Source organism: Aythya ferina, assembly GCF_964211825.1.
Source record: "Aythya ferina genome assembly, chromosome: 4".
NCBI classification, from domain to species: Eukaryota; Metazoa; Chordata; class Aves; order Anseriformes; family Anatidae; genus Aythya; species Aythya ferina.
In genome coordinates, this window is record NC_140300.1 from 61,355,946 (window position 1) to 61,370,945 (window position 15,000).

Below are 15,000 nucleotides of genomic sequence, written 5' to 3' on the forward strand. Positions count from 1 at the left end.
TTCAGCCTCACGCAGCTTCTCCCCAAGCCACCCACCGGCAACATTCACCTCCAGCAATCTGCACTATGTTTCCCTCTTGGAGCAAAAAAAACTTCCAAGAGCGAGGGTCCAGGTCAGAAGGCCAAAAGCTACAGGGGGGCCATGCTTCTCCCGCACACCAGACATTTGGCTAAATTGGTGGAAGAGCAATGAACACCCAGGTTTTCCCTGGCTGCTGCGTGCTGCTTGCCAGACCACAGCAACAGATCCCCGAGCAAGTTGGCTGTGGGGTCGGAGGCAGGTACAGGAGCACTCCAGGACAGCAAGCTGCTCGGCCTTTCCCTCTCAGCTCAAAGCACCTAAGCAGTTCTACCAAGTGTTACAGAACAGAGCAGTTTGTACAAGAATCACAGATTTTGACTATTTATGAAGTTATTTGTGGAATACGTACACGTAAAGAGGAAGACACTAAAACAAAATACTTTGGATCAAGAAAGAAGCATCAAGGCACCCGGTACTTACCATAATAAATTGAGAAAATGTGTTCACTTTCTGCCACTAATACCTTATAAATTTAGGGGAAAAAAAAAAAACACAGAACATACCTAGCATCATGGAGACATTTTACAAAAGACTATTTTGTCCTGCCCAGGACTGCACATTTATGATTTCTATCTTCCAAGCTGTAAAATCTCACACATCTTTCACACACTGGACAAATAAGGAGTCCCAATTAGAAGCAGGCAGAGCTGTACTGAGATGGAGAGTGGTTGGGTTCACAAAGGCCCAGGGAGAGTTGCTGACCTCCCTGAGGGCAATATTTATTTTGCTGCTGTTTTCCCCGCGGGCTGAAGGCTGCTCTGTGACCTGCTGGAAGATCAGCCATCTCCAGCAGAGGTGACAAAATCAGCAGTGAAAGTAAAGTCCAACAGCACCTCCTCAAACATTTTCCCCAACATAATACACTGAAGCTTACCTACCTCAAAAACCAAGCCTTGGTAGACACAGGCACCTGTGGGACAAAAAAAAAAGGATGAATTAGAAGCAAAATAAAATAAAATAAAATAAATATATATATATATACACACACAAACACACACAATCACCAGTCACCTGCCTTATTTTATTTTGAACAGGCCAACCCATTCCCAGAAGCACCTTATACCCCCCTTATGTCCCCTCAGATGGGTGACAGATTCCTGTATTTGGTGCCTCCCATGCAAGGGGCACATCTTCTCTCCCTCCGCTGCCACAGCTGTCTCCTCCAAGGAAAAAGGGCTCACAATATACACTTAAGATGAAGCTTACAACTCTATTTCTACTTTGATTCATGGCCCGAGCTCTCGCTGAAATACAGGCAAGCCACTGCTATTCAATGGCAAAATACAACCCTTAAAAATGCAAGGTTACACAGCACTCAAATTGCATGCTAAAGAGCAGGCTCTTCTCTGTGCTCCTATAAATCCTTTTATCATTTACAGGAGAAACAAATAAGCACAGGAATATACACATAAAAATGCGATCACTGTGAGAAGAGCAACCATGAATTCCTGCCCCTAACTCACTCCACAGGCAACGTGTCACATCTCACATCTCCCCCGCTGACGGGCTCGTCAGCCTTCAGGCTTCCCACCTGATGCTGCTGGGAGAGGGAAAGCTTCTCCAGCCAAGTGACAGAGAGACGCGCACCCATTCGAGCACACTTGATATATTCTGCTTCAATAAGTCAAATAAGAGGTTAGAAAATAAAGCCATGAATAAGCTCAGTGACACTTCTTCCATTGATTTTCTGGGAAACAGCCCTTCTCAAACAACAGCACGTATCTGTCTACTGTGACAAGAATGTGAAATCAAAAGCAACCCAAGAAGCCCAAAGATTAAAAGCAAAGAACGGGAGAAAAGCTGCCTCGAGGGACCACCCAGAGAACTAAGAATTTCCTTGTCAAAGAGTGGTTTTTCCCATAAAAAGCAGATTAGACAAATTTGTACAGAAAACCTTGGAGCCGCACTGCTTGAGACTGAGAGCTCCTCCTTCGAGCTGGTCCTCAGCTCGGCTATAAGAGGCTGCAGAGGCACCAGCAGGAATCATTTTCCCCTGCCAAAAAGATGAGCCCTAAGAGCCCAGTTGTGTTTCTTTCATACTCTGTAGGTTCCTTTCTACTCATGCTGGCACTAGGACGATGACACGTGCAGACTGAGCATGGGAGAGGACAACATGCTGAAACGCCGGGTTTCACTCACATCCACACTGCGTTTTCATGGTGGTGCCAAGGTACCCGAGTGCCACTAAGACTCAGGCTCTCAGCAATTACCTGATCATTAGTTTACTTGACTTCCATAGCAACCCAGGTTAAAGGAAAAAAAAAAAAAAAAAAAAAAAAGATATTACTGTATCTAGACTTCATGATAGTGCATTTATTTTCATCAAATACCACTTATTCTCCTGCCCCTCACAACCCTTTCCTCCCCCCATACTCTTCTTTTGAGAGGAGAGAATAATTTCAAGGTTTCTCATTCTCCTGCTCCTCAAAATTCTGTACAAAACGCTACAAGGTCACATATGGTTGGAAGGCACATGAAAAAATAATACTTAACACCAATTATTTAAAGCTGATACAGCTTGACCATTTTAATCCTGAAAAGGGCTCACTGCCCTTCCTTCTTTATTTAATGACTATAGTCCCTTAAAAGTATGGAAAAAATGACTTAACATCATAGAAGATGAATTATTGTGTCACAGCCTTCACTAAAGACTCGAAGCCCTTAAGAAAGGGGTGTGAGGGGGACACAAAAAAAATCAGCACCATTTCCTACCTCTGCTTCAAAGGGCTGTAATTACATCTGGGGCCCTTTGTGCCAGGCACTGTAAATACCTCGCGAGAGAGCGGTCGTGTGCCAAGGAACTCATCACCAGGCAGGCATCAGCGGGGATGGGAGAGGCCTCTGAGTCTCTCTCAGCGCTACAGCCTGCACCTTGTGCACACAGGCTCACCCCAGGAGCAGCTACAAAGCAAACAGAGCTTTGCAGCACCCTGGCTTTCCACACAGCTCCAGGTCACCGGAGCGATAGGGGGCTGTTTGCAAAGCTCACCTGGAAGGGCTCCCTCCAAAGAGCACGGCCCTTGCATGCGCTGAGCGAGCTGTGGAAGAACCCCCCTGGCTTTCATCTAGTTACTTGTGCCGGGCATACCCCATACAGGTGGTTGGTAGGGTGGCTGTCGGATTTTGTTCTTTTGGAAATGAATCCCACTGCTCACCAGGTTAATATCCCCGTTCACACCCAGACACAGCCTCTAACTCCTGCTGTTCGTTAAGACGGCTAAAGCAAACGTGACACCTTACACTGGGCGCTGTATGTGGGGAGCCTGTCACTTCGGGAACCAACAGCCCACAGCCAAAGAGAAAGCCAGAAAACAACCTCAGAGCACAAGCGCAGCCCTGCTACGTTCCCAAAATCAAGCTATCGATAACCTTAGCCCCTGCACTGACGGCTGTAGTAAGATCATACAGAGCTTTAAGTCTCTCCAGAACACTTTTTTTTTTTTTTTTTTCCAATTCGAGTGACAGAAGCAGTCAGCGGTCAATGCCTTCGCCGCACTCACAGCAACATCCCCACACACGTTAAGTTTACCTCAGAAATCTCTTAAATCGGTGCAAGGTGACGATTTAAGATCCTGCGCGTTTCCCAAAGCCCCCGTTATTGCTGTTTTAGCACACGGCACAAGCAGAAACCCCATGGGCAATGATCTCTGCCCTCCCCACCGCCACCAACAGCGGTGACACGCGGGATGGGACGGGGGCACGAGGCTCTGCTCAGCCCCTTTCGCACCCAGGCACGGGCAACCCACAATTTCTTAAAATAAAAAGGACCCTGGCTTCGGAAACCCCCACCCTCTTAGTGGATTTCAGCTGTCCCAAGCCCCCTGCTCACCCTCCCTCGCCCCAGGTGCCGTGCCTGAGGTGAAGCCCCCAGCCGGGCACCCCCCGCCCCTCAGCCGCCCGCGGTCCCCCCCGCGCCCATTTTGGGAGCGGGCACAGCCGGCCCGAGGCGGGGGGCAGCCAAAATGGCGGGGGGCGCCAGACGGACCCCCGGCCGGGGAGGGAGGGAGAGGAGGCGCCCCAAAACCTACAGGGACCGCCTGGGGGGGGCTTCTCCTCAGGGCACCGACCCTCCTCCTCCCCCCCTCGGGGCAGCTCCCGGGACGGGACTCACCTGAGGCGGCAGCAGCCAGCGCCGCGCTGAGGAGGCAGAGCGGCGCCCAGGCGCCCATGGCCCCGCGGCGGGCGCAGAGGAGCCCCGGCAGCCCTCGGCAGGTGCCGGGGCAGCTCCTCGGCCCCCGGCCCCCCGCCAAAGTTTCCCCGCAGACAAAGCGGCCCCGCTCCGCGCCGCCAAAAATGCGCCGCAAGCCGCCCTCCCTCCGCCCGGCCCGGCCCCCGGCCGCGCCTCGCTACCCCCGCCCCCGGCAGCCGCGGCTGAGGAGGCAGAGCTGAGCCTCTCCTCCTCCTCCTCCTCCTCTTCTTCCTCCTCCTCCTGCCTGCCCGCAGCTGAGCCCAGGGGCAGGGGGAGCTTTGGGGGCTGCTTGGGCGGCTCAGAAGTCGGCCCCGGGTGCAGGAAGCTTCTCCTTCATGTTGTTCGCAGCTCGCTTTTGCAGGGTCAAAGCCCAAGGGGCAGGTTGGCTGCTGAAGGGAGCGAGCCCTGACAGAGGTCCACGCTCAAAACATCTTCCCACCACCGAGTCCAGAGCTCAATATGCTTTGCTCCCCACCCGTTATATAATTTCCTCTAAAAAGGAGTAATTAACATCAGTGATTACAAACCAAGCACTCAGAACTTCACAGAACCCACCAAGCGCACCATACGCCTCGAGTTCAACTCTTCCCTATAGATTTTCTTCTTTTAGGCACTTTCCCAACCTCCTGCCCACTCATTACAAACTCACTACTTCGCATCTCCAGTGCCACACGCGATAGAAGAGACTGGTGCTAATTTCTCTACATGCTTTTGCAATATGAACATTGCTTTCTGCAATAAGTCATGGGATAAAACCTTGTGGCTGGTTTTCTTTCAACCATGGTCATTCAATAACTAAGCAAAAAAAATTAAAAAAGGTATGAAATATAAAATTGATCCTAGTTTTGTTAGGGTATTAGCATACTCCTCTTCAGTTCGTGTCAATGGACACGCTTCATGGCAATATCCTAATTAGCAGGTAGCAGATCCATCATTTGTACAACGCTGCACTGACAAAGTCTTTTCCTCTCGCTTGCTTTAAACAAAGCTTGTTTGATTAAATGCAAGTATGCCAGCAAATTTAATAGCAATTCCTCATAGTAATTCAATCTGTTCAATTTTGATCACTTTCTAATGAACACTACTCTCCTGAACTCAGAGTTGGAGGTCATTTTTTTTTCAGGACTGGATGCCATTAATTTCTGTAACAACTCTAGCAACAAATGGGAGAAATAAGATGTACAGCATGGCACCGATCCAAGTTTCAAACTGCAATTTGCATGATGAGTTTGTCACTGCTTTACCAAGTTATTACTCATTAGCTATTAGCAGGAGCTACTTTTTTTTTAAAAAAAAAAAAAAAAAAAAAAAAAAAACAGGAGCAGAGAGACATCGTAAGCACTGGTACACACACAAAAACACTAACCAAACAAATATTTCATGTTAATTTAGAATAGTGTAGAAATTATTATGGGAATAAACACATGCGCCTTAATTCCCTCTTAGTTACTCAAATGAAAAATCAGGACAGCTCGACTGAACTCAAAGGAGCACTAGCTAAGCAAAGCAGGTGGAAGTCGTAAGAAGAGCCAGGCATTCAGCATTCATTAACTTGATAGATGTGCAAAGCCCTAGAGATGCCTGCCATGTGGAGGCACTTTTATACCAGGTGCATGTTCAACAAAACAACCAAGTGGAACACTTCTGGTTGCTCGCTGACCTTCTTTTTCTGTTAACCAGTGATATAAGCTAGGCAACCAAAGACAATGCTGCCAATGTTTGCTCTCCCTATAACCATCTTCCCAAAATGCACAGCTTGTTTCAATTTACTGCTGCGGAGCAATCTAGCTGTTAACTTTGGATCATCCAAAGCCATGCAGAAACACAGCCTTTGACATACAAGCATTTCAGTCAGTGCAGGAGAAAAGCACCAAGATGCAGTAGACTCTAGAAATATGTCATTTTTGACTGGTACCACCCCACCTACCAGTTGAAAACAACACTTCATCACCTGCTCATGCCCTTGATGAGATTTTGATTCATACCAGTCCATTAACGTGAGCAAAATGGGCCCATCCTTACTACATAATATAGAAAGAAATGGACAGAAAATAAGTGATTACTGAGGAATGGCAAAAGTATTTGAGAGATCAGTCTTGCTAGTCTTCTGATTTCACAACTATTATTTCACTGCTGTGCTCAACTACATGCAAGACTTCTGTTGTGTCCAGGGGGAAGATGGAGGGTATGCATACAGAGGAAACAGAGAACAAGTTACTTACCTGCAGATTCTTCGATTATTGCATGTTGCCATATGTCTTCCTCAATCATCCTCTGTCTTTTTACAGTTTGTTGCCCTTTTTCAGCTGCAGCCTCCCCTTCTCTATTTCTCCTACCTTCCTTTTTGCTGTTCTCAGTTTGATTCTCTTTCCCTCTTCCTTCTCTCCCCATCTCCAGTGCTGACCTGCTCATTGTTCCCATGCCACTATCTTGCTTTTGTTATTTCTCCAGCTTCCTTCCAACAGATCCTACAGGACAGCTCACAGTTGCTGACATCTGTGAAGTGACAAGTTTTTGCTCCTTTGGTAAAAAGGCTGTGGCTGTTCTCCATGCCCAAACTGTCACAGAAAAGAAATCAGGTGTAGGAAGGTCACATCTGCCACGCTCCCTTGCACGCCATGTGTTACTAGTCATATCTGCCCATTCAACGGGGTCTCTCTGCTATCAGTGGTGTCATCCCCTCTCTAAAACTCTCTCTTCCAGCTCTAACAAATTCCCACAATCTCCAGCCCTCCTCCTGTGAAGCATTTCACTCTCTGCTATATCCTGGGTCTTCCTACTATATTAGAATCCTAAATCCTTAAAAAAAAAAAAAAAAAAAAAAAAAAAAAAAAAAAAAAAAGAAGGAAATTCAGAATTCAAAGCCAACCAAGGCAGCTCTTTAAGGTATGTGAGACCAGTCAGCAGGCAAGAGAAGCCAAAGATGCAAGCTGAGCAACAGAAGAAACGTGGTCCTTCGGGGAGTCCTTTTCTACACAACACTACTTCACACCCTCTTACAAGCTCTGGTACAACACAGAGGAACAGCAAAGATTTAAGGCAATTCCTTCTCATCTCACCAATGTATCCAGACTGAAGGAATGCACTTTTCCGGCCAGTATCCATACCTTTCCAGCCACACCAGATCCAAATAACTGGATTTTCTACCACGTTATTTCACAATTCAGCTGTCAAGGCAGATAAGAGTTACAGGTTTTAACTCACTCAAGATAACCATGAAAGCAACTTACTTTAATATTAACACCATTCCAAAGAAGCTGTTAAAGTCAGTCACAGAACTCAAGATGCATAATTGACATGATTTCAAAAATTTAACCATTCCAGAGGAGAATATTCTTCATTAATATCCTGGAAAAGACAACATATTTAAAAGAAAATGTACCAAATCTTGCACCAAGGCCTCAAACTGAAAGTTTTGTAAAGCCTTCTCCTTGACATCTTGTTTTTCAAGCCCTAATTCAATATAAAACCAGCATTTTTGAGTCTGTTTATGAGTTAACAGCAAACTAAATTACGGAATGAACTTCAGACTATCTAGAGAAATATGAGATTGCACTAAGACTGGAAGTATGCATCTTGCAAAGCAATAACTCAACTGTCAACCGCAGCCACATCTCAGAAATGGCAGGACAGAAAGTCACTGAGGTTGAAGGATTTTTATTTTTTTTAAAGCATACTATATCAAATCTCTAGGCTGAGGTCAATTCCCTGTGCGTTTGTGTTTGGGCACTGTTTCTCAATTTGGCATGCAAGTCACTGGCTCAAGTGATTCGGATCAGTCATAACTTATGTCCACGGAAAGCTGGGCATGTGCTGGCACATACACACAGAATAGCTTAAGAAACACGTTTCTGAAAAGGATCCATCTCAATCCAGCACTGTTGGCTGAGGTCTCTTTTCAGGGTTTTTTAAATTGCTTGGAATTTAGCCCACGTTGTCCAGACTAAGAAATCTACAGGCAAGGCCTTCCAACATTTGTGACCTCCATCTAGGAGCTCGTTAAATTGAATCAGACTCAGATGCAGTCTGAATCAAGTCTTCTAACAAGCCAGGTGCTTTCAGGAACAACTCAAGCAGACAATCATGAAGTGGATTTTTTTGTGAATTCCCCAATAACAGAAACCCTGGCACCAGTTCTTACAGTTAAAACTTCTCCCAAATGTTACCTGATATAACTACACATTCCTTCCTGTAAGGGTGCTAAATCTTACTGTCTCAGCAACTGCCTCAGTCTCATAAAAAGTTCCACAGAAATAATCATGTTATATATAAACATATTTGTATATTAACTATATTTAACCACATTGATTTTGTAACTTCTAGTCAAAACTAGTCAATGCTCTTGTGTGGAAAAAAATTAAAAGGCCAAAATCTACCCTCTGCACACCTTTTCCTTTCTCCTGCTGCTAAGACTTCCAGCCTGCCCTCTGAGCACAGTTTTGCCATACCTGATTTTTTTTTTTTTTTTTTTTTTGGCATCTTGGTCTATTTTTGCTCTGTCTTCTCTGAAGATACATTGACCTGATGAAGTCAGAGGTTGGTGTAATGAAGTGACCTTCTTCAACGAAGAACAGTCTCACTACTGCACTTGCACAGATCAGAGCTTTTTAACATCTCCAGAAAAAAAAAGCAGCTGGCTTTCTCTGTATAGAAAATTGAAGAGATTTTTTTTTTTTTTTTAACAGGTACAAACAACCCACAAACAATTAAATTACCTTGTACCTCCTTCCCTTCCCTGGAGTGAAACAACGCACATTGGATGCAACTCTCCTAACAAATATTAAATAGCAGACAATTCAGCTCTGATAACAGTGCTTTGCTGAATTCCAGGCAAACCCTGTCAAAACGGAATGAACATCTCAAGAAGTAGATATTTTTCTTGGCATAGAACAATAATGTGCCAGAGGCTGCATCTGTGCCCTAAGTAATTCACAGTTCTCATATGAAAAATAAACAAAAGTGGTATTATGTGGCATAAGCTTTTGGGGAGAGGACTTAAACTCATTCCCTAACATGTCAAGACACTGTCACTGACTAGAAGCTTTGCCTGACTTTAATGTGTTCAGGGTTGTTTACTGATGGTATTTTTTTTTACCCAGAAGGATTTACTACTTTAATTTAACAAAAACAAAACAAAAAAAAAATCTAACCTAAGCTTGAGATAAAGCACTGAAAGTGTTTTATCTGACCAAAGAGAAAACAACTTCCTTTCGTAATATTCTGATGCTGTGATAAAGCTAGGAGATGGAGCTTGCTGTCATGCAGCACGAAGCCTGATACACCCTCGCCATCTTTGACTCCTCTGTCTTGCATTTCAAGTCCCTCTCTTCTCAAAGGTCAGTAAAATTGTTTAGTTGTCATTTTGCTTTTAATAAATACGTATATTTAGAGAGGACGGATGTAATTTTAACATGATGACTAAGTCTGTAGCCCACTACACTAGGATACAACGCCTATCCTTGGTTTTAGTTCTAAGATTACCAACTTCTTCTAGGTAGCACCTTTCCCCTTCAAAGACCTTTGGGAAATGATAGCTTGAAGGCCACTGTGACATGCTTTAAGAAGAATCCCTGATCCTGACAGCTGTATGTTTAGTGCACATTTCACCTCTTCACAGAATATCCGAGACCACAAGTCACTACTGGAATAAAGAAAAATCCAGTCTTTTCCCAGTGTCCCTACATGGACAAGGAGTAAGAGGCTACCTCTGTGCACTATGCATAGCATAAAAGGTTTTATTAGTGAGTATTTTAAAAATACATTGAGATTAGGTTATTAAAAGATAAAGTATGCATCTCAAACCGCTATTGATGCTGGATTTTTGAAGGGATTTACAAATATACTTTTAAAATATGTCTTTAAATAATGAAGAACTTGGGCTTTCATCACCTCCTCATCTACACGCAGCCCTGTTACTGAAAGCAGAAAAAAGCATTTCCCAAACTGTGCACCCAGCAGAGTTTCCTCCCTTCTCTTTATAGAGCGACTGCATTTCAGTTTGGGACAGCCAATGCAAACATGCACATATACTGGCTACACACAGCACATGCACACCCAGATCTTAGTTTTGCGGAAGCGTATGATTGACCACGCTCACGCAGTACAGCTTTCCAGCACAGCTGCAGTCAGCCCAGCAGCACCCAGCTGGCAAAGCAGAGAGGTCACCAGGCAGCACCCTGGAAATCAATCCAGCAGGCTCTTTCCACAAACCTCAGTGTTAAACATCTTTTTACTGCCCAGCACACGTGAGTACTTACTGCCAACCAGGATTCTGTTTTTATCTCACTGTTCCAGTCCCCCAAATCCACTCCCATTCCCAACAAACCTGGAAAGATGGGAACAAGTATGCTTGGGAAAGCCCTGTGAAAGGAAGTGTGTTTGCAATGGTTCAGATCCCCTGAAATATTTTTCTTTTCTTCCCCACAGGGCACCTCTGGTGTAAAGTCACGACCCACCTTGTTAGCATGCCATCTTTTCTTCAGGCTTTGAGTAGTAGTTAGCCTGTATACAGGTCATTTACAATTTTGTTTTGTCACAACCAGATTTCACTAATGCTGGGAAACGAGGCTTAACTGCCTTCCTACAAGGAGTGTCTTAAAGAAAAGAAACTGAAGTACCATTTGCCTTGCTGCTCTCATTTCCACTCCAGTCAGTTTCCTCCTAGCGACAGGCTCAGAGGCCTTGCAGCTAGCACTGTAATCACAGGACTCCTCCTGCTGGAAAGATGAAGCTTTCAGGAGAGAAGAAAGTATTTGTTAATTGCTATCCTTTTCACTTAAATAAAAAAAAAAAAAAAAAAAAGCAAAATTAGGCTTCAGTGGGGTTTTGTTTGTTTTCAACTAAGTTTTCTTTAAGCTGAAGGAAAAGTCACCCAAATGTTTCTCCACTTCAACAAAACCCACAAAGACCACTACACCTCCAGCTGCAAAGAAATGCAATCATCACGGGTTTGTGATATAGAGGTATAAAGATCCCCTAGCACAACGTATTGGGCCCTTAAGAGTCCTGCTGCCCCACTGCGGACCTGCAGAACATGAACATAGCCGTGCCAGCCAGGTCTCTGTTCCACTACTCCCTCCCTTCTCGTTTCTAAAGGTGTTTTTCTCACCTTTCTGCACAAAGGAGGAACTTCTGGAACAGAAAGCGCTCAGAACACCACTCTTACTGCCCCACACTGTCCCCTTCTGCACTGTCATTAGGGATTTCACTAATGACATTTCCTTCACCTTCTCATTTCCATGCATTGTGTGGTACAGATAAAGCTTGTCTCTGCGTTTAGAATGACCTTACTCATTGTGGGACATTTAACCAAGACTTCATCAGTGACACCACCCGGACAAGCACCGTGCTGAGCCCAGATTTTCCAAGTTTTGTTTGCTCCAAATGAAGCGCTCAGCCCGACTCCTTAGGCCAGCCTAACTCCCAGAGCAGGGGCAGCACGCAGCAGGACTTGGCAGCTCTGGGAAAATTAACGAGGGAGCCCGGACCTGACAAGTTCAATCAGGATGTGTACAAGGCTGATGTTACTTGACGTTTTGGAGGCAGCGCTCTGTTACAGTACGGCAGAATGGCAACTGTGGGACCAGTGCTAATGCCACCAGTGAGCAACCCAGGAAACCCCCAGCCAGTCTTTCTTGCATCAGTTTTGAACGCTGCATCTGCAACATCCCTATCCTGCTCTAGCATTACCTCTGTGCCACAGTTTGCAGCAAAAGCTCTGTGAACTCAGTTTGACCTGCCCAGATTGAAGTTTTTTGGAGTGCAACTAATTTCCATACAAGTCCAGGTTTAGGCTGACAGCCTAAACCCTTCATTCCCCACAACTGCACACACGCTTCCATTGTAATTTCTTCCTTGTTTGGGCACATTTTTCTCTAAGTATCAACCGTGAATTTCAGTCCATTGCCTGCTTCCCCTTAGTTATACAGCAGTTTCATATGGGATAATTTTAAAAGCAATCATACATCATCTGCATTACAAAGTACACTGCAGCACTCCCTCCTTTTCACAAGGAGACAGCTCTGGGTTAATGGAGTTTTGCTTTTGATGGAAGATCTGTGCTCTATTTACCTACTGAAGGAGCATTAAGCATTCATTAACAGAAACGCTGGCAAAGGGCTGCCTCTTATCATACAGGACTTACAAGAGCTTAACGTTCAGGACAGATAACCAATTTATGTACTGCCATAACTAAATCAGAAACCACCAAAGCATTACAAAACCACACCTGTCAAATAGTACAGTATTCATAACCTAGATGCAAGCAACACCATCTTAGCTATGCTTACGTGACAATTAAACAGGTTTCCAAGGCACAGTGGCACAAAACCCACATGTACAGCAGTTCCCACTCTGCATGTTTTGGGACTAAGATTATTACAGGGGAACAATCCCATGTTGTCTTTCTCCTTTTCATCCCTCCTCTATCTCAATCAAGCATTTCAGGATAAAATCATAATATACCCATTTTGTATAATCCCATTTCAGTGTTATAAAGGCCAGGAACATTATCCCTACATCAATTAGTAACACAGCATACTCGAAACTGTAAGATTTTCAGCTGCAGTTGTTCAGGTACAGTTTGCTGAGTTCATTAGCCATTTTTTTCCTCACCTGACCTCTAGAGATTCAGATTTACAGTACTGCCAGTGTTCAAATTTTTAAAGTATGCATTTCTGCAGGAATATACAGTACTCCCCATTTTTATTCTCTGAAAATACATTCGGCAGTCAGCCTGAGATACGTTCACCTGTGTATTTACACTTAAGCATCACTAAAAAAAACAGAACACCCATTTTCTAAACAACAGGCCTGCAACAACGGATAGTAAAATCTGAAATAAGTCAAGAAAATTACAGGAGACCAAGAAACCTAGGCAAATAACATCATAAGCCTAACTTATCTGTATCAGCAGGTATCTTACCTTCATGTTCCATTACAGGCACAAACAGCACATAACGTTACAATATCTCACAGCATTACTCGTATATACAATTTGTTAGTGCTAAAGATGCTGTTTGCTTGCATGCACACATAAAATGTTCTCTTCAGAGTGGAACCCTGTAAAAAAAAAAATATAATACTTTTTGCTAAGATTCAAAGTGTTAATCAATTCCTCGTGCACTATTCAAGTTGCACAGAAGCTTAAGAGACATCCTCAAACCAAGGCACACCTCTCATGGCTTGATCTTCTCTGTTCACACCTGTGTACAAACTCCAAAACAAAAAAAAAATCTTGCTGTGTAAGTGATGTACCTTTAGAGGATGCTGTACTTGAACTAATGAAGCTAGACATCGTACAGGCAAGGAACTTGTGGAACATGATCATTTTTTTCATTAGAAGAAGTCATCTAAGTAAAGCTCGTCAAAAGCAATCAAGCCTTTTGTTGCAGAGTAAGTTGCTCCTCTGCTCTACGCTGGCATAAACCAGACTTGCCTGCACACAGCCAGTAATCAGCAGAGCCAGCTATTTAAGACACCCTGTATCTTAAATATATTTTAAAATTAAACCTAAACTTCAATGCTAATGCTTTGGAATCTAATGCTTAAAAAAATAAATAAATAAATAAATAAATAAATAAATAAATAATTTCCCTTGTTTATGTATCTTTCTATATCTTCCAAAAGCTGCCAATTCTATCTCAGCTGATCATGGATACAAACGTTTTTATAGGGTAACACCTCCCCCTGTAATACCTCTTTCCTTGATCTAGGTAGAATTGGACCAAATTTGATGTTTAGGTCAGTTAACTTCCCTGAATATATCTGACACACTATTTCTGCCAGTCGCACCAACTCACTCCCACAAACATTGGTTGAAATTTCTTCTTTCCACAAGGCACAAGCACAGCCCATAGCCAAGACTGTTTATGCAGCTATTTATACAGCTGTTCAGAAGTACTGACATTGCTATTTTGCAAATACTACATAGAAAGTCTACAGCGTGAAGCTTTCCTTTACCCTTAAGACAATTTTCTGATGAACCTGCATAAAGCACTCCACATATTTAAAGAAACAGCAGCATGGCCGAGCAGCAAGCTGTCAGGCACCCTGACTGACAGCAGCCAAATGCTTCAGATGGAGGTGCAAGGATTTCTAAGCAGATATGGGTAACCTCCTCAAACACAAAACAACACCTCATCTCCAATAAAAAGAATGATTCAAAGCCCCAAACACAGGCTACCCTTCCAATTTTGGATAACCTTATCCCCTTTTATATGGCCTATCCTTTCTGGAATCATCTTAATTTTTTGGATTCATTTCTACTAGCATATGTCTAGCAATGAAACAAAAATATCAACAAGAAACTTTCCCTAACAATCCTACAGAGGGGAACAAGAATGCCACCTGCTGGAAACAACGTGCAGAAAGCTGAGATAAAATTCTGCAGCAAGGTGGCAAACACCTGTTTTTTAGCCAGCCAGTTAAAAGACGTATGGATATTTTCTCTGGTCTCCAGTTAATATGTAAGAACTACGCTGGAAAAGAAAAAAAAGTAGACAAAGTAACAGGTCATTGCCATATAAACTGAATTAAATTGAGCAGAATGACAGGATTACACTACAAGCACACTCATTACTACCTGTTGCAAAAAAAACGGTTGGTGTTTTGTTTTTAATTGGTTTGACCCACACCAGCTAGCCCTCACGAACAAAAAGCTAACTGTGTAAAAAGCTGAAACATCGCCAAGTCAAGCCTCTGGTGTGTGTAAGAGCTCAAACCCTGACAAG

General features: G+C 43.8%; 1 protein-coding gene across 1 annotated transcript in view; it reads right to left on the reverse strand.

The window, feature by feature from the left end:
* The window catches only part of FRAS1 (Fraser extracellular matrix complex subunit 1), a 146,517-nt gene extending 142,209 nt beyond the window's left edge, over window positions 1-4,308 (reverse strand). The window contains exons 1-2 of the mRNA XM_084519273.1: window positions 4,193-4,308; window positions 960-991 (exon numbers count right to left, since the gene is read on the reverse strand). Coding sequence (XP_084375399.1) covers window positions 960-991; window positions 4,193-4,250 — 90 coding nt within the window. The 5' untranslated portion in view covers window positions 4,251-4,308. The remainder of the gene's footprint in view (window positions 1-959; window positions 992-4,192) is intronic.
* Between the last annotated feature and the right edge of the window lie 10,692 nt (window positions 4,309-15,000).